This window comes from Strix aluco, chromosome 13 (assembly GCF_031877795.1).
Source record: "Strix aluco isolate bStrAlu1 chromosome 13, bStrAlu1.hap1, whole genome shotgun sequence".
Taxonomy (NCBI): Eukaryota; Metazoa; Chordata; class Aves; order Strigiformes; family Strigidae; genus Strix; species Strix aluco.
The window spans coordinates 7,991,241-8,017,783 of record NC_133943.1 but is presented as its reverse complement, the minus strand read 5'-3'; the positions used below and the strand labels follow the sequence as shown (position 1 = coordinate 8,017,783).

Here is a 26,543-nt window from a genome sequence, read left to right as displayed (position 1 = left end):
CAAGTAGCTTAACACCAGCTTCTGACTTTTACTACACTGAGGTGTAAAGCAACCCTGTAACAGGGTGTTATTTTGTTAGCCAGCTCTTAGCACACTGCATTTCAGTAACTTACTCAAAGGGATCACTGGGATCAAGTTTCTGTAACTCAGGAGGAATAGGGATCCTCTTGTAATACATCTCCCAGTCAAATGCACCTCGCATTGCGTCTCCAGCCTGAGTCTCATATCCAAAGTGGTCATGATCAATAACATCAATCATGGGGCAAACGATAGTCTTGCGGTTTCGGGCAATGCGATCTGAAGATTGGAGAAACATGTTAGAAAACCTGCACCAGTTGGTTCCTTTGACCATGAAATTACAGCAAAGAGCATCAACATATGAAGTTGTCCGAGAACGAATGACGTAGCTTTCTTCCCATTCGTTCTCTTTCGGGTGGATGCTCCAATTTATACCAATTTATCTGGTATTTCTGCAATAACCGAGATATTCAAGCTAGAACCCTTGAGATAAAAACACCAGGCACTCATGCTACAGTGACCATCACCCAGAAGCAGAATAGAAAGACAGAGCTACACCACCACAGATACCTAACCCACCAGACAATCTTGTACTTAGTGAACAGTCCTCAATTTAACGAGTGACCGGGATGTGAACCCTTTCTGCACTGATTCAAAGCCAGGGCAATAACCCATTGTACCACCTCGCTTTAATTACTATGCCAGAATCTGGCAGGAAGCAATTCAGACTAATGGCATAACTACTCTCAGCAGGCTCAAGAAATGCAAGCGTGCCTCCTCCCCTCAACCTTTTCTTCCAACCAAATAATACAAGACAGGATTAATTCCTGCATAAACATCTGGAACTTCTTAAATACTTTATTAGTGAGACAGTCTCTTGTTGAAGTTAACTTCCAGAGCAGAGGCGACAAACGATGTTTCAGCTTCCAGTGCACATCTAACAGAAATCCTTTCTATGCTTTAAAATTAAAGCATACTCTACGTGTTCTCATTTAAATGGCATTTGAGCTAATTCTGTCCTCCCTCCCTCGGCTCATGAAGTTGCAAACGTTTTACACTATTACCAGATACAAACTGTAGTAAAAGCAACATCCAACCATCCAACAATCCTGCTGACAAACCTGACCAAGTTTTCTTAAATCTCCGCTTGACTATGGTTGCCACAGTTTATTTGACAAAGTTGCACCTCAGAGAGCGCTTTGACAGGTCACTTGCAATAGGGTTGCAAAGGAGTTTGGTACTGACCAGAGGCATACAGGTACCAGAAACAGAAGGCACTGTCCTTTCAGTCAGTCACCCTTGAAAAGAACTGACTTTGTAAAACTGGCGCCTCCTTAAAGATGAAGCACTGCCTTGGAAAGGACTGCACATGTTCTACAAATACATACCAGCAGCTGTCATTCACAAGAAGTATTTTCCACAGGCTTGCAGACTATGAAGTTAAATACAGTTATATAGGATAAAAGAAGCCCTAAAAGCTACTTAAAACCAGTATGTAAATAGCTTTTCTGTAACATAAAGCCATTCCTCTCTGCAAGCTGTTGAATGACCATGTAATAGTTTACTCTTCTAGCAAGCTGTAAATTATTTAAGATTTCATTTAGTAGGAAACAGAAGAATATGAGCTCTGTTCTTTAATTAAGCAAAGCATGAGATAGGGTTATTGTATAGTGCAGGACTAGAACAGAAAAAAAATTCTTGTATTACAGGCCACAAGTTGCCAACAATTCACCTGAGTCTTGTGGTTGGTTGTTGGTGGTTTTTTTGTGTTTTGTTTGCTTGTTTTTCCTTTTAGACATTTCATCTTCCTTTTGTACCCTTACAGCACGAGGGTAAAGCAGCAGGTGGAAACAAAACAAATTCAACACCAGCTTCTGTTGCCAGCCCTTCAGCAGTTCAGCCTTCAGCCGCATACACACTTACCTAACAGAGGTGGCAGCCAGTTCACGTTGGCCTCGCAATGGGAATCCAAGAAGGTGATGACATCCCCTATCGCCACGGAGGCCCCCAGCATTCGAGTTCTTATCAGCCCTTCTCTCTTTTTGGTTCGGAGGATTCTTACATTTGGGAACTGGGCCATATAATCTTCCAGGCGTTTCTTCAGGTGTTCTGTATGAAAATGAGAAATTTAAACACTGATTTCTTAAAACTTGAAAACCACTAATTTCTTAAAAACGCAGTTCCTTCTTTACCAGAAGGAGATGTCTTTGGAAGTATGTCCTGAACAGTTAACAAATGCAATAACAGGAAAAAGGAAGTAAGAATAATTTCTTTTAAAGCCAGGGTTTAAACATAACTGCTTAACCAAGACTTCTGAAGATGTTTCAAAACCTTAGAAGCAATAAAAAGAAAAAAAAAAAAAAGAGGAACTAGAAGAAAATGAAGGAACACAGGATGAAAAACAAAGCAGCAGAGGAAGAGGAAAAGGAATAAAAAGCCAGCTGGCAGACCTTTGGGAGAACTTTATCTGAGCAGGGATTCTTGGACACTTTTGTGGAAAACCACCTTAGAAGAGACACAGGACAATTTACTTTCAGAAGTAAACTGCACTAAGTGTATTTAAGTTGTGTTTGGTTTCTTCAAAACACGTAACAGGACCACTCACTCATGCATAAATAAAAAACAGCAAAAAGCCTAGTCAGACATCCCTCCAAGCCAGCAAGGCAGGCAGAGCTGCTGTATATATTTGGATGGCTACCTTAAACATCTATCAGAGGAGATATTTGCATTTAAATATGGAAATATTTACGCTACTGAATATGGACTAGAGCCACATCTGAATTAGCACAGACGCTTGTAGTCACTGTGATTAACAAGAATTCAAACAGGAGAGCTGCAGAAAGAGATTACTGAGTGATCAAACAATGGACAGCTTGTTTAGATGTGGAAATAAAAAGCTTGGTCTACATAAAGAGTGAGGGGCACACAGCTGTCTTTACATCAAAGAGCGAAGCACCAAAGAACAACCTAAAAATAGGCTAAGAGCTGATGCTGGCCTAATCACTAATGGGTTGATCTTTAGGCATCTGAAGTTTTGACTGTTTGACAGAAAACCCAATTCACAGTGTGCCAGGGACTGTTCATTAATGCACCATGCTATCCACTGCCATCAGCAACCAATCAAGGAAACATGCCTCACTAGGCAATGGCTAGTTTGTCAAATCTAAGCAATTAACTAATCTTAAAATCTCACACAACAAAACTTGAATAGAGGCAATCATTCAAACACAAATAACCTTGTAGGTTTATTTGCCTTGACTATAGGGAACACATCCACTCCCTTCCGTATAGCAGAACCTTCCTTGGCTTCCAAAGCAGGCATGAAAGGCTGGAGCTGAAGAGGCAGACAGTGCCAAAGAGCCCCCGAACAGGGCACCAGGGAAGCTGGGTACTGGAATAGCTCTCTAAAGAGAGCAAAGAGGCAAATAAACTCAACTAAGTTATGAGCTGTCCCCCATGGTGCTGACCCAGCATTCTGTTTCAGGGTTTTAGCTACCGGAGGAAAAAAATGGGCAAAATCCCTATGACTAACACACATTCTGCACCTTCGCTTTGAAGGAGCCATCACCTGCCTTCCTTCAAAGACCACCCAAAATCAATTTCTTTGCTTTTGAGGTATTCCTAGAAAGCTCTTTGCCCTTTTCAAAGCTTTATTTAACATTCCCCAGGATTTTTTGCTTACAAATGCATTTTAGTGTTTTGCCTGGCCAGTCTAATCGTCCCACAACATCCACATAGGTTTCCCTGCTCAACAGAGCCCTTAGTACTACTTGCTGTCTAGCATGCTTTTCCCTCATCCTTTTCAAGTCTCTTCTGAAGCAACCAGAAATTTTGTCCACTCAAGTATGGATTTTTCAAATAAGGGCCTTCCATAGAGATTAGATAAATTATTAGTGCAGCTGCCTTCCTCCTGAAGTAGTGGGTAGACTTAAATAGAAAAAAAACGTCACCACCACTGTTTAACGTCACAGCTCATCCCTTGCCATTGTTAGTTTATCACAAAAGATTAGTTGATCAGAAAAGAGAACAAACAATCCTCACTTCAAGCAGAAATCAGCTAAGCCCAAGACAGGAGGTGTACCTTAATCTACCCAAGACAAGCTGGTGATGCTCATTATAACGGAGGTGACCATCACACAGAAGCTCTGGGTCCCATTCCCCTAAAAGCAGCCACAGATACTGTAGCACTTGCAAGATCAGACCCCACAATATTTATGTTATCTAAACCACACCTACAAAGCACTGGGAAGTCTTAAAAAATCCAAAGCTCCAGAACTATGGAAAAATAAATATAGACCTTCTGCAAGTCTTTATTTTGATAGAAACAAGAAAATGAGACTGTGAAAGATCCCAGAGGTTTGCCTTCCACCTGTGTGCTGGTCATTTTACATTTTGGCATCATATAGGTTTCTGAACTGCCCTGGTTTGCTGTGCAGTTTGAACTGTGGTGAGCCCTGAAGGCAGCCTAACCGATTCCTCCAGGGGTATGAGCATGGCACAGCCGAGCCTGCCACCAAGAAACACCAGCATGGTTTTGGATCTGGTCTCACACAGTAACAGAGTCACTGGACTCAGCCATATTTATAGTGATGATGATGGCTGCTCTGCTACAGAGTAACTGAAGACAGGTTGATTTATATCTATCAGTGACCAAGCAGTTAAAAAACAAGAGATTTCCTCATAGTGTAACAGGAGAAAAGGCGGCATAGGAGCCACAGAGTTTTCTCAGGTGAGTACTCTGCAAGATGACAGCAGGAACTCTAATCCACTGACTCCCTATTCCAGTCCCAAATGCTGCATTTGGTTCTTTAGTACTTCTTTACTATGTTTCCATAGTAAAAAAATACCAAAGCATTTCACACGTGCGGTGAGTATCTTGCCACACTGGTAAAAAATATCTCACACATTAGGAATCTTCTATGTGTCTGATGGCTGGAAGGAGCAGGGAAAAGCTACAGGTACTCCATCAGCACCCAGGTCTTCTCACAGAGGCAGGGGACACACATACCAAGTGCTGTCCTTGCAGCCAGGAGGGATGACGCTCTGATAAGCCGCTCTCAATTGCTTCAGAAAAATCAACTCTTGGTCATTGCATTTTATAAGGTTAAGACTTATGTAACTGCAAGTGAGCAGACTTTACTGTATCTACTTTCCCTTACTAAAGCGGCACAGACTTTCAAGCTACCTCACAAACAACGTACAAAGCACAATAAAACGTACTTTTCAAAGATAAGGTTGTCTTATTTCCTTATCCCTGTGCTATTCCTGCTGCCCAGCCTGGCCTCTATGTGCCCAGATGGAAAATAGTTATTCCATTTTTATAACAAATATCGTCACAATTAAGTCAATTTTTGCTTTTAAAAGAAAACCTCAAAAAACCCCCAAACAAGTAGCATTAACTGCTACAAAATTTTACGAGGCTTTAAAAAAATATATTATGGAATCTTGTCACACTGAGTAATTTTTATTACAAGGGTAATTTTCTTTAATGAAACTTGTTAGGTGAACTGGATGGATTCCAATGGCTGCGCCTACGCTGGGCAAAGTAATACAGCCCAAACATATAAATGAGAGTAAGATTATCTGCAGATTAAAAACTAGGCTGGGAGCTTACTAACAGACTTTGCAATAAACTTGATATACAGTGCATACATTAACAGTACAGTCAAGAACTACCGCTTTCTTTATTTTGAGCAGTAAATAAAACTGTGTGAAGATATCGGAGAAGCTTCAACACCAGGCCTGCTTAACATAAGCAGTCCCAAAGCTTTCCAAAATAAGACTTTTTTTTTTTTTTAACTAGGTCAAATTCCTGTGGTGGTCTTACTGCATTTCTTCCTTCTGACCTCACCATCCAAGCAGAGCTGCCCTCAGATGCTGTTAGTCTGGTGACCACTTGCAGTATGGCAAGGACTTTCCACAATAGGAATTTCTTATGTCCAGCTGAGTTTTCATTCCAGCGACTGCATGCCTGCCAATTGAACAGGCACCTAAGAAATGTTACCACTTCAAAAACAAATATATACAGAAGACAGAGGAGGACAGAGGAGCCCAAGGATTATTTTTTTTTTCACAGCTTGAAGAGGCAAATACATGAGAAACAAAGCAACTTAGACATGGATCTACAGGATCAGAACAGCACTGCAGTCACAGTCCAGGGGACTCAACTCTCTTAGTCAAAGCAGAAGTTAACTCAATACACCCCCTCACAGCAAACCATGTAGCCTGTCTCCACTCAGCAGTGTCTGGATCCTCCCTGTCTGTCACATCCCATTAGGCTCAGCCATGTTTTCACAGAGGCTTATATAAAATCACCTTTGTAGCCTGTTTTGAATTGATTTGGCTCTGACCAAAGTAATTTTCCCCCAGAAATCAGTGGAAGAGACCTAGAAATTCTCAGGTTTCTAACACCTTGCCTTCATGCTTTAAGTTCAACAGCTATTTGCCTCAAGAGCTGCTCTGCAGTACAAAGGAACCTCATTCCCTTGAGCTCACACAGCTCAGTTTTGCAGACAGCAGAAGGCCACTGTAGTCTCAGCTCACAGATGAAGCCCGGCCTGTTTTGTACCCTTTTCCCTCCCCCAAATCACACACCAAGACCTGAAGCAACCTGCTTAGAAGTAACTGCACATGGGGTGATTACCCTCCCCACAGACACCTACAAAACCTGTGTGCAACTAGTGCCTACCTCCCTCACTAGGCAGATGTGCTAGGCTGCTTCCCAGTAGGCTGGCAGAGTTAAAGAGAAGTAGTTGCATCGGACCTGCTGAGTTGAGAGTTTGTTTTGTTTTTAAGCAGGAAATGCTGCCTGAAAGACATGGAGCTGATGACTCAGGTCATTCCTGAGATGTAAAGATGGGTGTTGCTTTGAGGATATCACTGGGCTCACTTAGAGCAGACTCATGGTCTGGTGGCACTCTGGGACTCTCCAGAGCTCAGATGATTAAGGCTACCTCCACCTCTGACTGCAGTGAATCTTGGCAGTTGCAACTGAGAGGCGCTCAACACACATTTGCTTTCTGTACTTTGAAAGATTCAAGTTGAACATTTTGAATAATGTGGCCATTGCTCAGGATTTTGAGTTGTCAAAGTCATTAATTGACCCCAGGGCTGAAAAAAACAGATTTTTTGGTCCCATCCCATGAAAACTTTACTTTCACAGATGTTGAATTCAAAGCAGCTGCAAGCAAACCCCTTCTTTCACTCAGGCAAACTGTCCTCTGCAGGGGAAGATGGGGTAAAAGGCTTTTAGGACTCAAAGCAGTTTGTTTGGCAATAACACAGTTGGATAATGTCTTTTTATATATGTCCCTGTACCAGCTCTGCAGTATTTGGCAGGGAAGGGAGTACCAACATTTGTCACAAAAAAATTTAACTCATTTTAAGTTCCAGTCAGGGCTTGAAACTATGATACAGATTTATGTCCAGAGAAAGAATTGAGGGAAACATTTTCCCTGCCCTACTAGTGCAACATTTCACGGTTCGTATGTTACTTTAGAGCCTATTAGCTTTGGTTTCCAAATTTTACACTGTACAGCACATCTGCAACTCTAGTGCCCTTGCTCACATGAGTACCATCAACCCAATCCAGAATGAGCAGCACTGCAGAAATCAGAAACGTTCCCAGACACCTTCCTCCTGCATTACTCAGATGCCACTGGTGAAACCGAAGTTCCCTCTGCCCTACAGTATCCTGCCTCCTGCCGAGGTGCTTTGCTTCAGTTTACTTGCAGAAGGTTGAAGATATTATGAAGACAGGAGAGCCACTGCACTCTGGAAATTCAGGGAACCTTCCCCCTCTTGCTGAAGGGCACATGGCACAGGAGAGGACTGGAGGACCTGCAGAATTCCTTTTTAAGCAGACAGGGCTGCTCTCCCTTCCCTGCAGGTTATTTTGGCTACTTTCCAACCACCAAAACCTGAAGTGCAACTGTTCATCTGGCATTTGTTTACAGGTTATCCCAGACACCCGTCCCCTACCCTCCCACACACAGACACGCTTGTTTAAGATTACAAATGAATCCATTCATCTTTACTTAGATACTTGGCCCTAACGTGCTGTTTAACAATTTAAGAATGAATTATACTTCTTCCTGAATCCATCACAATGTGCAAGCCAGGCCTCCCTGAAATAGAAAGCTCTACATCATTGAAATTAACTTCTCTCCCTGTTTTGGTGCAGATGAGTAATCCTTTTAAATAGCAAAATGTGCTGTTATCCAAACAGGGAACACTTACACTAGTTTTAATTTTCTTTCAATGTTTTCACACTCTGATCACTGAAGTTGGTTGGGAGGATAATAAACTGATTTAATAAACTGTACTATGAACACCAGTCCCAATAATAGCAAACTGATTAAGCTGATCACAGCTTTCCAAGCTGAATCTTCTTACAAAGAAGAAAAGGCCTGGGAAGGGAGAAAAATTAATATCCGTTGCTTCACTGATTACAGTTCTGTGGTAGACCCTTAAAGGGAAGGGGGCACAGTTTCCACTGTCCATTCTGCATCAGTGTTAGGTCTCAGCACATCTTTACAACAAAGATTGAAGGGAAAAAAGTGTTTCTGTGCATGGGACAATAGCTGAAAGTGTACCACCCCACTTGCTAATATAGCAGTCATCACTTTTTAGACTGTAACAAAGATTAAAAGAGTTAGGTTTCTGGAAATCTTATTGACTTTGTTCTCTTTCTAAATGTTTTAAAACCAAGTTTCCATTTTAGGTACAATGAAGTGCACAAAAGTGGAAGTGTGGGGCCTAAGAAATAAGCCAGACTGTAAGTTGCTGAGGCAAAATCCACTTGTGTGAGCCTGTGCTGTGTGCTTCGATAAACATAAGTGCATAAACTTCTGCTGTCTCACCTGCATCATCAATTGCTTCCTGAATTTGCAAAGGGAACTTTCTCATAGCTTCCTCCACACTACAGCAGACATCCAAACCCTGCTCAGTTATGGCTTCAGGAGATACTAGTACTGAACACAGAGACAAAGGTGTAATCTTAAAATGAGAAAATTCACATTTACTGACATTAGCATATAAATACACCCAGACCCTAGGGAAAGTTTAGCAGGCTGCATTTCCAAGCGGGGAAATACACAGGGAACAATCGTCTCAGATACAGCATTACCTCTTAATCTCTCAGGAAAATTTCATTTGTGAAGAAAGTCTATTTCAACTGTTTCTTCCTGAGGGAATCCAGAAAAATCCATTTAATCACCCTTCCTTCATGCTGTAAGGTTTAAGCACTTTTTGTTTGTTAGTAGAACCAGTGAAGCCAACCTGTGGTATATGCATCAGTCCTTAATTCCTGCATACTGACTCCCTGGTCAACCTGCAATATCAGTTTTTCCTCCTGTGCCATAATCCATTTTTCACAGGGGAAACAGTTGTTCTCATTAGTTTACTCTTCTCCCTTCCCATTTCATTAAATATGTATCAAGATTAAAGCTCCCACTTAGGTTTTTTCCTCTTCTGTTGACTACTTTTGATCTAAAGAGGTGATTTTGTGACTCAGTCATTTCCTTGTTGATTGCTTTTAACATCAGACAGACTGCTTTGCTGACATACAAACTAGATAGCTGCAGTTTTTGGCCTACGTAGCCTTCGCAGCCGCTGAAACAGGAGTGAACTCCTTGCAGCACACTTAATATTCAGCTCAAGTTTGATGTAGCCATGGTGACTAGCAGGAAGGGCATTACTGTCCCAAATACCGCCTTCAACCTGGGGAATCTGTGCCCTCATCTTAAGGCCAAATAAATGTTTTTGACTATCCAGTTGTTTGACAAGGGAAATGTCTGCACTGCTGCTCAATGCTACTAAACTGATAAACACAGTATGGGCAGGTGAAAACACTGAAGAACATTAAGACAAACCACCATACCAATGGCATCACCACTTCCAGCAGTTCGAAGCTAATATATGCACCACACACCAGTTCAGGATCCTGTGAATTTATACTCCACTGCCATACTAGAGTTAAAAATTGTGAGAGAACAGATTAGCTTTTAATTGCCTTTAATCTACATCGACTGCTTTCTGAGCACTGGAGAGACAAGCAGGGGTGCAAAAGCATTTCAGAAGTTTGCTCACAGGACAGAACAAACCCACTTGAATGCGGCTTTTCTGCAACCTGCGGGCTTCAGGACAGAGTGGGTGCACAGGGACTGAGTCAGAACAAGCTGCTGTGCTAGAAGGGTTTGCTGTGTCTGCTTCTGGTGAGCATGTCAGCATACATTCACTGTTGATAGAGATGTATTGGATAGAGTATCGTGACATGAACCTAAAGGCTATGATCAACAGCAAGACATCTTGCCATCATTTGGAGAGATGCAGGCAGATGAAGTGTTAAGACATTTCATGCTGAAACGCTTTGGAACATATCAAAGCTGTGGGATTAGAGCCTTAAAAGTCACTGAGTTTTGCTGGGGAAAAAAGCAAAAAAATAATAAAAAAAGAAACAACCCACAACAAACCAGTCCTCAGAGATTCAGCTTTCCCTTTATCAGCAGTATTCATGTACAAAGAACTTCTTGGCCTGAAAGTATTTGCTCTGTGCAAACCAACAAAAAAGGAAAGATTCCAGAAAGAGCACAAGAATTAATAGAAAATTCTACTCCAGACTAACAAGACTTTTGTCTTGTTAGAGAACACGCCATTAGGTCCAAGATGTAACCCACTTGAAAGTTGCTTTGATTTGGTAGGAACACAACCCTTTGAGATCAAAGCCTTTGGACTCCAAGTGTCTGAGGAAGAACAACTATGAAGCCTAAAATCAATAGCACAGACCTGCAAAATTTTTGCTTTAGGGTTGCACTCAGATGGAATATTGGAAAGCTGATAATCCTTGATTCCTACAATAATGCTCATATGTTAAAAACCATGAATGAGAAAGCAAGCACATGTTTGCCTTGTGGTGTGTATGTTAGAGAACAGAAAACAAAGTATCCGGCAAATGAAGAACCTGCTAATACAGCTGCAGGAAAAATACAGACACATTTGACTTGTAGTAACAAACTCTGCATGTCAGAAGTGTATTTTACAAACCCACACTTAAATCTTCTAGACCTCTTCGTCATCAGTTCCCAGTGCTCTTGTTTACTTTATTGGCAAGAAATGCAACTATCACAGTAAGTCAGTGACATCTGCTAGAAAGGTCAATAAATCTATTAAATCCTGAAGCACAAATCCAGGGCTGTTCATAGCTGTACCGATACCAAAACTAAACCATCTCATTGGCAATATTCTTCTCAACTGGCACATTCATTTTAGCTGGACGACAAAGGGGAGAGGGCAGTACAGATAGCTGAAGGTATTCTGCTTTTAAATCTTGAGCCTTGGCTTCCACTGGTCAGCATGGTAAACTACTGTGTTCCACTGGAGGCATCAGTGCATGCTCAGCTTGTGGGTAATAGGCAGCAGTGGTCCTCATGACATTTATGAATAGATGCTATAGTGCGAGAATGAGTGTGGCATTTCTTCACTGCAATTAAAGCTATCTAGAAAAGGAATGTAGTTTAGGTTATCCACTTTTATTTTTAAATTGCAGCAGCATTACCTTCCAATTTTCTCAAAGTGAAGAAGTTTCCACCTTTATCAAAGTCCCTATGCAGGGACAGCTGCTTTGTCAATACCACCCAAAATGCATGCTTAAATAGCAGAACTATGATTACCAATCATAGACATCGTATATGAGTACTGGCAGAGGGTGTCTGAATCACATTTCTAATTAACTTCTATAGAGAAGCAGCTGTAAAGCATTAAAATGCTGATTTGCACTGCAGCTGGCAGGTATCTAGATTTTTGACTCCTAGCAGATGAGGATATGTACTTCAAGGTGAGGAGAATAAAATTAAAGCCGTTTCCCTTCAAAATTCCACTAATAGAAGCTACAATGCATGGGGTTTCTTAGTAGCAAGCAATGCAGTTAGATTTATTTAATGAGCTGTAATGGAAACTCTGCTCCTCAATTATTTATTTATTTTAAACTTTAGTTTGCCAGACATCCTTCACTACACAATAATTAGCTGAGAAAGGGGTCATAGTAAACTGGACCTTTTAAAGCCATTTCATCTGCTTTCTAGAAGAATCCTTCAGCCATAGCAACTGATCTTAAAGTAATAAATACAAGATGATGAAAAGTAAGCTGGGTTAGTTAATTTAGGCTGCCACAAAAAAAGCTGAAGTAAACAACTACAATGGGCCTCCAGGTCACTTAAAACACTAGAGAATATATTTTTAATACTCTCCAGGCATTCCCTAATGAACAATGCAGGTTTTAGATATTCCTTTATGAAGGGTATACACAAGTGCAGAAATGGTGTTTAAAGACACATTAAAAATGAATACTCAAAAAAGGAAAACAAAATCGAACCCCATCCACATTTCACTATGGATCCAAAGCAAGCTCTTGTCACTAACAGTTGTCTAAAGTATCCCACACCCACAAGACACTGCCAGAAATGGAGAATAACAAATTGTTCTCTTTTCATCAACCAAAATCTGACATCTGCATCAGGTTTCATTGCTCCACTCCATTTGGTGCTCACCACTGACCACAGTGTTGGTGACGTCACAAATTCACTTCTACACCAGTATAAACGTTCTGCTGTGCTACCTGTAAGTCACACCGGAGTTTGGGTAACAAACGTCACATCTAGACTGTGGGTCACAACCACTTAAATAATTTTGAAGCCCATTTCACTTTGTAATATTTGTGCCACTACCAGAATCAGTGATATTCACCAAAGCCAAGTCACTTTCTACATGGAAAAATGACATCAGGATTGGCTTCCATCAGAAGAATTTTAATAGTGAAATTCACAGAACTTGCCTGAGCACTGCTCACTGTGACTTTATGCACCTGGTAGTGTTAAACCACCAGACAAATGACCAGGCCCACAAACTGAGCATCATCAAGAGTCTGAGATTTAATGAGATTCAGATATCAAAATGAGTATGTTTCATGACAGAGAATTTAATTCTAACGGAAGTAAACAGTACTTTTGTTTTATTAGACTTCCAAGTCTCTCCACCTAAAAGAATCAACGTTCTCCCACTTACTCAATGGGAGATCTCACTGACAGTTACTTCAAAGCTGTTATTTATGAGTCTAAACAGACCTGAGATGGTCTGCAAAAAACTCTTAGCAGCAAGAAAAAAAACACTCTTTATTCTGTGACTTAATTTACAAAAATAATCTTTTTATCACTTCAGACAGTTAACACAACGTCTATGAGAGACCTTGAAAGCAACATTTAAGAAAAGGTTGTGGAAAAGCATAGTTGCTGAATAAAGTTTGGCTTTTTCTTTTTTAAAATATGTTAAGGTAAAAAGCTTTAAAAGAATCATATTCAAAATTCAGTAAGGAAGACTGTCAAGCACTTTGTCCTAAGCACAGTCACTCCATATTCAGAGATGTACTAACCAGATGCACTTTAGTGCATTTAAGAGAAAAAAGTAGTGACTTTTACAATGCATGTGCCTGAAGATGAAAAGATAATCTCTTTAGCTGCATAAATCCTTTACTGTTCCATTTAAAGACCACAAAGAATTCAAGTATTAAACCCTTCTCTATTTCACAGATACTAAGAACATGATTTCTTTCAATTAAGGCCTGGCAGATGTGGTTAATGGAACAGAGTCGTATTCGCTACATACCTGATGCTGCACCAAATGACACATTAATCACCCCTTGCCTTCTCCCTTCAGTACACTACTTAGTGACTTCTGCCCTTCAGACCAAATTATGCTGCATGTGGTTCAGCCAAGTAGCCTCACCCACATTTGTTTTTCCATTCAGATTATCCCATATGGCTACCTCCAGAGTTACTTGTACTGCAATAAAGAGAGAGATTTAAAAAGTCATGGGGATTTACCTTTGAAGGGGAAAAGGGGGATTTGGCTGTGGCTCCCTCTGACACTCGATGGGCTCTGAGACTCCCCTGCCAGTGAATGTTCAAGTAAGCCACAGGATGGTGTGGAGACAGCACAACGGTGCAAAGCAAAGGAAGATGACCAGCCCTACATGAGGGGACAGGGCAAACGAAGGGGAAAATGTCGGTCAAAACCAAGGGCTGAGATGACACTACTTGGGAAAACACTCCTTGGCCTCCCTTTATTAAAAGGCCTAGAAGCTTCTTGCTGCCTTTCAAAGATGAGCAGTGGCCACATGCCAGAGTCTGGGTTCATAATGCTTCACTGTCTCCCAAACAAAGAGCAGCTCTAATTCTTATTGCACGAAGTCCTGCTGAAAACACACAACTAAGGAAAAAAGTGAGTAAAAGTGGGGAAAGAATAAGAAAAATTTCAAAATGGCTGAACAAATAAATATTTTCAGGACTCCTAAATAGATGTAATATTCACAAATTAAAATACAAAAAAGAAACAGGATAGTCTTGGAACAAAGACGAAGCTGAAATCCAGAACCTCCCTAACAACCCCACCAAGGAAAAATGAGATCCCATACACTTTGCTTATAACAAAATTTTCTCCTCAAAAATCAACTACAGCCAAGTATGCATGCCTTTTGTATAACCACATCCTAAAATATACCATGTCTAATCTAAAAGCCAGAAGGTTGACTCTGCAAATGTCATTGTCATATTGGGTTAAATACATTCAAGTACTTCAGCTGAAACTGTTACTGCCTCCCAGTCACAGGTGCAGATTTTGACTGGTTACTGCAAGAAGGATGTTAAGTCTTCATGTATCGCCACTGTACAGGCATACAGTGCCGTAAGGCAGACAGCCCAGCTGGGTTAACACTTCCAGAAGAATCCTGATGTTTGGAGACTGCAGTATTTTCAGTGCTGCCACATTCAGCTTTATTACTGTATCACAGTGCTTTGCATATAGCACATTCTTTAGAGATGACTGATGCTGTGGTTCTCATTCCTCAACAAGGGACAACACTTGTTCTAAAACACTGTCATTTATACAAAAGTAGCCTTAAAATGGGCTGTCAGTCAATATGCAGATAACGGAATGCTGAAATGTGACTTTTAGGTGAAATTTAAGCACTTAGCCACAATCACTGATTTCTGACAAGCTAAGCCATAAAGTAAGATACCCCCAAAGTACTTCTGAATCACCTGTGTGGTGTGTACATTTTCCTCTCTGCACAGTTAGCCCCAGCGATGTGGCAAGATTCTTTTAAATACCATTCAGCAATTAAGTCACAGCCTTCCAGCACATGGTATGTTTACAATGTCTTGAATACTTTAAAATTTTTGAATACTGCGAAGAGTGAGAAGGTAAAAACCCTACCATGTTTTACATTAAAAGAAGGGCTGAAAAACACATGATGCCAGTTTGTTTCAAATACACAAATGCAAAAAATTAGTTTAAGTTTTAGAGGTATTAGTGTTCCCTAGATATACCTTTTGGTGACTTGACAAGGGAACTAGGGCATTGGGGCATACAGGATGCCTGTGCAGCCCATTTTATTAGGTCTACTCTTCTGACATGTTTGGATTCCCTCATTCTTAAGTTTTTCTTACCTACAAAAGGCATCTTGACTTTCAACACTGCGTCCCCATAAAACATCCTCACGGACAAACTGATGAAATGTGAGCTAGACAAGCAGATAGTGAGGTAGACAGAAAACTAGCTGAGCATTAAGGATTGTAATCAGCAGCACAAAGCCGAGGTGGGGGCCTGGACCGTCTCTAGCTGTGCACCCCAGGGGCCAATATCAGGACTAACACAATCGCACATCTTCATTCAAGGCCTGGATGATGGGACGGAGTGCATCCTCAGAAGGTCTGCAGATGACACAAACCCAGGAGGCGTGGCTGACGTGCCAGAGGGGCTTGGACAGGCCAGAGAAATGGGCTAAGAGGAACCTTGTGAAGTTCAACAAAGGGAAATGTAAATTCCTGCACGTGGGGAGGAGTAACCCCATGCACCAGTACTGTCTGGGGACCCAGCAGCTGGAAAGGAGCTTCACAGAGAAGAACCTGGGAGTCCTTGGGCACAAATTGAAGTACAGGAAATACTGCTTAAACATAAGATTTTTTTTTTTTAAAAGTAGGTCACTCTAAGAGTGACTGAACAGCAGAACAGGTTCCCCAAAGACATTATGGAATCTCCATCCTTAAGAGATTTTTCAAAACTTGAGTAAGATCTTGAGAAATCTGCTGTAGCTGAGCACAAGGGTTGCGTTAGATGATCTCCAGACATCTTTTCCAACCTCAACTATTTCTGATTCTGTACATGTTCCAGTCCAGCCTCCACCTGAAAAAGATCTCTTCTTCAAAACAGACAGAAGAGAGGAGAGTTTGACTTCTGCCTTTCACCCAGTAGCAGTATATAGTTGATGTTCCACTGCTGTACAGAGCTACCAAACATGTGTCAGGTGAAAAGCAAAGAACATTTAGACAAGTATCCTGCAAAGAGAAAATGTGCCATCCTCTGCCCTCTGTTCCTTCAGCTTAAGGCTGTTCATTCATCTAGCGAGAGACAGAGGACAGCTTTACATTTGTTCATGCAAACTTAGTGATAGCTTATATAGCAGAGGTGTCCACAAGCTCCAAGAATTAGATGGAGACCAACAATCCCTTCTGTACACAACAGACACTAGAAATGAACAGCTCAATTTCTCACAACTACAGCCAGATTCAGACTGTAGGTCTAGGGACTGAAGCAGACCCTGAAGAATTATGAACTGCCTGTCTATTATTCGTTGCCTGCTATCAATAAAAAAATGCCATCAGAACTGATACAAAAACCTGCAGCGTTACAAACTGACCTGCATTTCAACTTCTCTTCCCCTCCTCCCACTTCTATGATATAATGGAACCCACTTATCACTCAGCAGCATTGTAATTAAATAATCAAAAAGCAAACAAATTTCACATCTGACAGTCCCCAGGAGAAAACTGATATACATGAAAAAAGCATTTTAGTTTACTTAGGGCCATTCTGGTAACAACAAGCTCAGAGGGATATAATTAGTACCCTGCAAGCCAGCATATGAAAAGGCTTAATTTAGCTGAGATCAGAACTAAAGAATAGCTATAGAAATTAAAAGTGAAGCCACAAATCCACACAGGACTGCCACAGCTAAGCGTTTTTATGATCAGGAATTCTAAAGTCGTAATTCACGTGTATTGCATTCTGATTTCTGCTTATCCAGAAGAGTAGGCGTTATTCTGGACCACCCTGAAATAGCTGAGGCTAATCTGAGGAGGTCAGTCTGTGGGTCTGCAGTTCTCAGTAGCATGCAGGAAGAGGCACACAACACCGGGCAGGTTAATTCTCATTCTCCAAGTCTGCCGAATGCGTGCCTCCCTCTTCAATATAGCCTATATTCTTCTGCACATGAAATCCCTACAACTGTTTTGAAATGCTTATGGTCAGAAGAAAGTCCTTATATGACAGACATCCCAACTAAGTTTGTGGGGAAAAAAGCATAAGCTATCATACTGAGAATGCTGTGTTGATACTAGAGACTACTATTAGAGAAAGCAGAAAATAGCCCCACAATATTTACTCTGTTGTGACCAACGGCACGTGATGGAAAGCAGCTTCTTTTAAGCTAACTCAACCTAACAAGGGAAACCCCACAAAGAAAGATTCAAGTGTCAGCAAAGACAGCTGCAGGAGGTGACAACATGGACCCCAGCTCAAGGTAAACTGCACTGCATTGGACTGATCCCACCGACAGGTAGCCTTTCCCAGAGCACTGTGGCCGATGGGGAATCCAGCACTAAATTTGTCTGAAGTAAGGCCAGATTTTGATCATTTGCATTGTACTACAGGCACGCAAAAAAATTTCTAGACAGCAAGCTGTTCCAGCACATTTTGATTTTTCAAATACAAAGCAAAGGAAACATTTCAAAAACACCACTCGTAAAGCTTTTGCTGCTCGCTGTTAAGATTTGCTGTCAGCCTTTTTTGGTTGAAAAATGTTTATTGCTAAAGGTCACAGAATTGTCTCTTTCAAACAAATTAAGAAATAAATGGCTGTTGACACTTCCAGATGATGATTCATCTGTGCAAGAGCTCCAATAATGCAAAGCAACCCAGCTGCCTCTCAGGTATGCTGCAGACCACAGCTGCCACCAACTAACCCAGAAATCTGTCTTCACTCTCCTATCACTTTGTCAGCCAACTTCTCAACTCTTTTCCTAGTCACACAAAAAATTCCTTACTCTCAAGCTTAAAAATAGAGGAAAAACATATTAAAGTAACATCTGTCAGAAAAAAACACTGATATGTGCAGTAGCCAGGTTTCCATACTTACTATTTCTATTATTAGCAAAGCCCTCTACTTCATGTGAAGCAAAGATTCTCCATGAATGAGACACACAGGTGAAAGAGGCTGATGGATTGGCACTAACATCACCACCTACAGAGACCAGTGCAATAGCAGAAAGAGAGGAACACTAACAGAACCTCAGGGGCAGCCTGGCAAAGCCCAGTATGTTTAACCCCAACACAGGTCAGTACACAACATATGCTAGCAAGAGGAATATTGTCTCCTTGCCAGGGAAAGACAAGTTCTTGAAGGTTAGTCTTTTTAAAGAGTTTTTAAAATGCTAGAGGTCTGTTTAGACAACCCTCAAGTGAAAGGCCATCATGAGGTACAGCAGAGTATATGATATTTTATCTTGTCAGGGTAACCTCTCGATGAAAAAAAATTAATAATAGATTTTTATTGAGCGATTATCCTTTTCATCTTTTGCTTTCACTGGAGTTTATGACTGTTTACTGATCTCTTTGCTGACATTTACTGTTCATACTATGCCTCTCTGATCTCAAATGTGTCCTCTCCTATCACTACGTCCAACAGTGAGTCTATAATTTCAGAAGAAAGATGCTGCTACAAATTTGTGGGACCAGCATTTGAAACAGAAGCACAGCATTCCACCTTGTAGACAATGCAGAGGACTAATCATTTATGATTTTTGAAGAAAATCAAGAAAGTTCTCCTCATTCTTTTTACTGCTCATTATTTTTACTGCTCACTGGTTCTGCGACACAGTGGTGTTGATCATCAGCTTGGACCCAGGGTTTGCATCACCTGCCTGATTTAATCATAAGAAACAGACAACCAGAGCAGTGGCCTAACAGTACAAATCCAAGAATGTGCCCTTTTCAAACGTACAACATGTGAAGTCAAAGTTTTGCTGGAACCTCCATTTCTTCATGAAGTTCAGTTTGATGCGTTAAATTATCAGTTCTCAGGTACTGGGTTGAAGTGTTTGTTGCTTGTTTGGTTTGGTTTTTTTTAAATACATACAACAGATAAATTAAAACCAGAAATTTGTAACCAGTAGCCTTTCAAGTCAAGATCACATGCTTAGGACTTAACAGCCTCCTGAAGACTACGGATCTATTTAAACCCAGCAGGGGATGTGGAAGCCAACCCCAGTGTGGTTAAGGAAGAACACTGACTGCTGGAAAAGGAGCAGCAGCCAGCAGGAAATGCTACAGTGCAGATACAGAACTGACAGCAGTGAAGGAAAAGTCTTTCATCCTAACCAGTAATTGTCCCAACATGCATAGATCAACCGAGCTAGCAGGAAAACACTGGTTAAAAGAAAAAAAAAATAAGAGAAGGGTTTTATTAGCACTCTCTTTGCCTGCATGTCATTCTCCTCCCTTGACAATTTATCTCACTGTCCAACACCAGTAGTCTTTTATATCCATCTATAAATAGATGCTGCACACAAATTAATCTCAGCTACTTCTTGCAACCTTTGTATGAAAGATGGATGACTGACGGAGAAGAGCTTGCATCTTATCAGAGGCAGGTGGAACAGAGCAAGAGTGAGCCGGATGAACAGCACGTGTACAGACTGACGAGGAGCAGGGGTGAGAGAGCCAGGAGTGCTCTTTCGCCTGGTCAGAAGGGCACTTCTAGAGAACAAGGAAAATAGATCCACAGGAAACCAGATTTCATTACTTCCACTTCTCTCAAAAGAAACTTGTTTGTACAATTCAGCTGTGGTTACAGCATGAGCTTGTCTAATTTGCTTCTACACTGAGTAGCAATAAAGAGACATTGTTAGGAGGGTGTGTGTTTTTTTTTTTTTCTCCCAAGCTTAGTCTGAAAATCCTCTAAAGAAATACTTATTTCATATAACATTGACTTGTTCAAACCAGCATGCCTTGCTTGGGAACTAATTAGAGACGTGCTTTAGAACAAATACTATAGGGTTGGGTAGTGCTTATTTGAAAGTCAGTACAGGTCAGGATGCTAAATACTCACAAGCTTGTTTCCAAGCTCATTTTAGGAGCTTGCTACACGTCAGATTTTTGGAGGTGTATCCTTTAGTATCTCTTTTCCCCCCATTGAGTAATTTCAGTGGCAGGACTCTTGAACCCTGCAGGTCATAAAGCTAAATAGTCTTAGTAATTCTAAAGGAGAAGCTAGAGTTGCTAGATCTGATCATAACGCTTTAATGTCACTGTTCAACACAGGAGAACACCAGCTACTTCAGAGGACCTTCCATGTGATCCTTCTAGCTATGCAATGTCTACATGATAGAGGCATTAATTCCTCCTTCCCTTGATTGCCTCTTCCACCATGGCAAGGGTACAAACTACAAGAGGAAGTCTAGCTTATTGTATATCACATAGCATTTAAATGGTTCAGAGAAAAAGATCCCTTGTCTTTCTGCTACAGAACAAGTAAATTCAGCAACTACATCTACTCATTGCTGCTGCAATTACAAGTGGTTGTTCCATTTGTGGTGATGCATTATGCCAGCAACTACACATTTTTGCATGTAGCACTTAAACCCAATCCAAAATGGCTACTCCCAGCAATGCAGTGCAAAATAAGGAGGGTACTCGCAAGCAACTCAGCAATCAAGAGCAGTCAAAGTTTTGGATGCTGCAGATCTACTTTTCAGGAGCACAAAATTCAGGAGAAAAGCAAGCCAAATCATAGGCAGTCTGAGGTGGAAACCTTTTATCAAGGCTTCTTTTACCATTTTCTGTGTCTAGAATGAAAAAAGCAGAACATGAGGAGTGAGCTATTTCCCTGTCTTTTTTTTTTTTTATTCCAAGCATCAAACATTTAACCTCGGGGTCAAATGTTAAGGGCTACACAGGCCCTTAGGAGAATATTAAAACCAGCTTCCCTGTTTATTCACATTGTCCAAAATGCAGGACAGCCGTGCCATCAGCAGCTAAACCAGCACAAACTGAATATAGAACATGAGTTTTTTGCTAGACTTTTGACCTTTCAAATGTACTGAAGCAAGGTTCACCAGAGCTCTGCTGCTGGCAAGCAAAAAACCTCAAGTCATTATACACCTATTTGCAAGCTAATCGATCCCTTAGGCAGGTAAACATAGATGGAGTTGTTACATACAAATTATCATACCTCTGTCACTGAAGTCATCGACCAGCACGATCTCTGCTATCAGCTCAGGAGGGGAGCGGTTTAGGACACTGTGCACTGTCCGGAGGAGAGAGGACCATCCTTCGTTGTGGAACGGTATTATCACGCTAGTGTTTGGAAGCTTCTCCAGGTACAGCTTATTCTTGCAGCTGGACATAGATAGAGTAAGGTTAAAAGACGGTACCAAAACCCACCAGCACTTCCATATTAATTACCATTAAGTAACTTAGTTCATACTTTACTCCTCAAATTGATGCAAAATGCCTGAAAAAAACCCCACTTATCAAGCCAGTGTTGACCTGATCTAGACTACTGGGCCAATTCCAAATGAAGTGGGGACTGTTAATGGCCAGTAAATGACACTTAAGTGACACAAAGTCAGTGAGATCTATTAGGTGCTGAAATGGCCTTTAAAGGAAACTGCAAGTATAGCTTAGGATACAGAATTCTCAAAAAATCTTGTTTTTCCTGTCCTTACACCTCAAAGATCATGATGAAGAGGGATTTCTACAAAGTTGTTTCAGAAGTTGAATGTATCTGTTCTAGGCACAATCAGTACATTGGCTTAAGCTTGTTTGTTCCCAGTTTTCAGAGAAGAAAATCACTCTAATCACGTATATAACTGTCATCCAAAATTTTTAAATGAAGTGTGCAGGAAATAAGGATTTTGTATGATAACACCTTCCCTAAACAGTCCCAGAAGTTCAAGCTTTTCTGAACTATAGATAGAAGAGACAGGATAATTGCATGACAAGAGCTGCTCCATAAACAAACCCACCTTCCTAATTAATAGATCAGCCTCCAACCTTTATCAAAGGCTTCCTTCGTCATGCTGGACAAATTACTCAAATCATACTTTTCCTAACCAATCAATCTTGTCTTCCCTATTTTTCAGCAGGTCTAGTTTGACACCTGGGATCAGTTCTGCGGACAGAAGTTAAGAAAGCTGGGCTTTGAACACAAAGCACTGCAGAACTTGGATAAGGCTGGAGAGTCAGCTCTGCAGAGTCCCTGTATGTATTCACCCTTGAATTTGGGGGTGTATCCCCACAGCTTTAATCTTAATTCTGAAACAGGGGTAACGTTATCTTGCCTTGTGTAAGTGTTTTCAAGGCAATTTCAGAAAGAAAATTCAAACTGCAGCAATAAGTGCAGCGCTTATTTTCCTGCAGGTGTGACTATCAGTGGAGTTTGAACGTTGTTAAAGATGTAAGATCTAAAGCCATACAACGAACAATTGTAGTTAAAAAATACCCAGCAGCTGTTCACTAGGGGACAAAAATCTATTTCATTCTCAGAACCTCACGTGTCCAGTGCAAAACAGGCAGAGGTGGCTACATGAATAGAGATTTTTAGAATATATTGCTGACACTGCCAGCAGGGCAGGCTGCCCTCTTTCCTCTAGCAGGGGAGGGAGGCCATACTCCGCTCCCTGCCCTGACCCACTGGATCTTGCAGAGCCTGCACCAGAGCTGATTTGCAGACACCCTCCTCCCAGGCACCTGGCCAGGCTTCATGCACAACACAGTGAATGCATGCAGGTAATTCCCTCCCTGCTCCCCGGAAGGGCAGATGGAAACAAAAGTGGCTCTGGCAGTAGCAGCTTTTCCCTGGTACCTTCCCCAGGGAATGGAGAAGGATGCACCTATGTTATACAAGCTCAATAAATCTGTGATTACAGGAAGTGACTGTGGTGCCTGCGTGAAAGGACAGTAGCTTATTCTGGGGTCTAATGAATTGTCTTGGGGTGCTGCCAAGAGCTTGCAGGCTATAGCTGCAATGCACAGATGCAAGATGCAGAATAAAGCTGCATGGACTGCTTTCATCCAGCCCTTGGCATTGCAATTTTAACCTTCTTCCACGATAGCTACTAGCTATAATTCTCTTCCAATCTGAAGCAAGAGCCCCCAAATCTCTTTAACTCTTCTTAAACGGCAATTCTCATTTTCTGACCAACTTTAACAAATGGGAAACTTTAGCTATTAAGTTTAACCATTAAGCACGGAGAAAAATTATTTCCCTCCAGCCACCACATCTACAATTGCTTTGTAAGACCTACAAAATTAGTATTTAACATTAAAAAACCCAGAAGCACTTAAAGGAAATGTTAGCAGGGAAAGACATGACTGTTGAAACAAACAACCGTACGCGTGCGCCAGGTAGATCCAGTACACGCCCTCCCTCAGCCCCTCGATTCCCACGATTAACAGAAAGCAGAGGAGACACACTCTTTGATATATCAAGGTCCACACACACCATCTCAGAAGTGAGCAAACACATTGGCTGCTGCTTTGTCCTTCCCCACCGAGGCCAGCTGTTGGGGAGAATCCCAGCTGTGGCCCCAATGCTCAGGACAGGAGAGGTGCTGCATTATTCCTCAGTTCTCCTTACACTCCTGCTGCCTACGGGCACATCTCCAAAGGACAAAGTCTCTATTATCTCTATTATTGTATGTAAAAGGCTAGGTAAAGTGCTCTAAAACACAGCTCCCTTCTTTCTAGAATGCTCTTTACAGACTTTGTCTCAGCCTAACTTCATTATAAATTGCCCTCATCAACCTCCCAACTAACACAAACCATACCACTTCAAATATATCTTTTTTAATGGGCACAGAGAATGCACAACAGGCCTTTTCAGTTCAGAATTCCTTTGCTGCAAATCTCCGTATACATAACCCCACTCTCCACCCAGCTAAACCTAGCATCCATTACACACCTGCTGTTTATCCTCTCCTTGAGACCTCCACAATTATAACTCGCTACACTGGGGGAAAGGGTGTGCAGGCAAACCAGCTGCAGCAACATCATTAATCGCAGTTTAAGCTGTTGGTGACCCAGACACTTCACTTACTAATTTTAACTGGGGACTGAAGTTAGAAGTTTCACATTTTTAAAAAGTTTAAATAGCGGAATTAGCAACAAGGGGTCAGCAACTCTGGGAAACAATGGGGAATGTGAGGTAATATTAAATCCTCAGATGAGGAAATACTGGCATTGTCTGATGATTAAATTCTCAGAGCCCGTGGCAGCCCCTGTAAATGGAAGCCAGGTATAATTTAGGGTAGCAAACTCAAACTGTATTTCCTAGAGCTTGAGTATGGGCTGATCAACAAGCATCTTCAGTTACCTGATTTATCTCTACATTTAAACATTTGAGCTGCATGCCTAAAATATTTATGGAGCTATACTCACTACTGCGGTTTATGAGTATATATTGAAAGAGAGTGTCAAGCCAGTGTATTTGATTCGTTTGCTGTGACAGCTGAAGAGGTAATCTTTCAAATGTGCAGCTAACAAATTATAAAGCCTGACTTTTGAAAATTATATCTCATGAATAAAGTAGATGTTGAATTCAGATTCACTAAATTGTGATAAAAACAATTTTACACAAAACAAGTTTCCATTCAAATGTCTAACAATGCTTTCAGATTAAGAACCACACAAACAGCATTTAAAAACCTCTCAGCTTCAGACTTAACCCTTGTTTATACAAACTGAAGCACTTTTGTAAACGAAAAACTCCTCCTGGCTTGCACAAAATCCAGTTTGACATCACCCTAAGGAAACCTTGATGAGGTTTTTAGGAGGAAGATGTCTAAGAAACTAATCGACAAGTCAGAAGGATTTCTGATAAAACTCTTCACACATAGTTGAGTGGAGCTACTCAAATCTTGTTCTGCTTCTGAGCATTTCATGGTCATTTCCAGCTAGTGGCCAACATAAAAACTGGACAGAGTGTTTAGTGACAAAGTCATCACCTGACTACACTTAGGGCACTTGTCAACCAAGTTGGACATTTACATCAGCTTCCTCTACAGAAAGAAATAGCTCCACCTTATTAGTTGCTAAAAGCTGCTGGCTATGGCAGTGGGCTCAGGGACTGAACTGTCATGTTGTGAGAGGTGAAGGAAGTAGCCACCTCTGGGTTAAGTTCAAGATCTCTTCTGCACAGGGCTGCAAATTTTTGGTAATTTTAAGTCTTTTGGAATCAAAAGGGGATTTTTTTTCCCCAGATTTGGTCTCCTCTATTTCCTGCTGCAATTACTCTACACTGTTCTTTATTAAGGAGACAGCAGGATCCAGCTGTGAAAGGACTGTATTTGATGTACAAGGGTATGAGAATCCATAATAAAAAAGAGCACACTCCTGCAGATGTGGTAATTGAGGGCTTGCAAACTTTCACTTGTAGAAACGCAAACTATATACTCACTTTGGATGTCTGATGTCTGGAAGGGAACGATTCAGAGAAATTTTATCACTCACAAAGATATTAAAGCCGTTTTCCCTGTATGCCTGGTCCACACGCTCTGCATCAGTCATTGGGTAAGGTTTTCCCTGTTCTCCATTTCCTATGGATAGACAGAAAGTAAACATGCGTCATTACTACTAATTGGTGCTTAACTGGCCAGAAACTAATCCGTATATCAAAAGAATAGTCATCTTGTAGCCCTTTGAAAATGCCTTCATTAGTTTTGTGCTCTATGTCATATTTAGCACTGGGTCAACCATGTCAGCCTAACAATTTTATTTGATAAGTAGTTTTGCTACAAACCACTCAGCTGTGCAAACTGGAGAAGTTAAAAGTCTTCCTTCTAACATCAGAAACAGATGAAGGGGCTATGGCAACACTGTGGAGATCTACAGAATGATTTTTGTTTCACTGCAGGAAGAATACATATGGTTTGAATACCTCATCACTGTTGCTTTTTTCAGCACAGATGGATATGTATATTTAACAACCTGAGCTCTTGCACAGAGGAGGTAGACCCCTTGCAGACAGACTAGTATAAAGCTGTGATGTTCAAAATGGGCCCTTTTATGCAATGCAAGACAAAACCAAGAACTACGGACTAAAACTTGCATGGACATTATAATCTAGAACACTTTTTTAATCCCTCTTCCTTTCTGGAACTCCCATTTTTGGGAGAGGTACAGGCATGCATTTTTTGTTAAGTTTTTTAAAAATCAATACTGCACCTATCCTAAAAATACCAAGATGTTACCAATATATTTTCATCTCAAAATGGTTATTGTGGAGTTGGGGAAAAAAGGATTTCGCTGGAATTAACACACAAGAACTGTTGCATCATATCAAGGACATCATCTTGACCCTGAAGTTGAACATGCTGTTCTGCACTCAGCCTACCAAATGAAATCAAACTAAATTACAA

The 26,543-nt window shown here is 41.1% G+C and overlaps 1 protein-coding gene across 5 annotated transcripts in view; it reads right to left on the bottom strand.

The window, feature by feature from the left end:
- Positions 1-26,543, bottom strand: part of GALNT10 (polypeptide N-acetylgalactosaminyltransferase 10) — an 88,043-nt gene that overhangs the window by 19,166 nt on the left and 42,334 nt on the right. For all 5 annotated transcript variants that reach the window (XR_012625002.1, XR_012625003.1, XM_074838654.1 and 2 more), the window contains exons 3-6: positions 25,583-25,721; positions 21,356-21,522; positions 1,942-2,127; positions 114-297 (exon numbers count right to left, since the gene is read on the bottom strand). Coding sequence is in view for 3 of the 5 variants with exons in the window: in XM_074838654.1 (XP_074694755.1) it covers positions 114-297; positions 1,942-2,127; positions 21,356-21,522; positions 25,583-25,721 (676 nt within the window). In the remaining 2 variants the exon portion in view is untranslated. The remainder of the gene's footprint in view (positions 1-113; positions 298-1,941; positions 2,128-21,355; positions 21,523-25,582; positions 25,722-26,543) is intronic.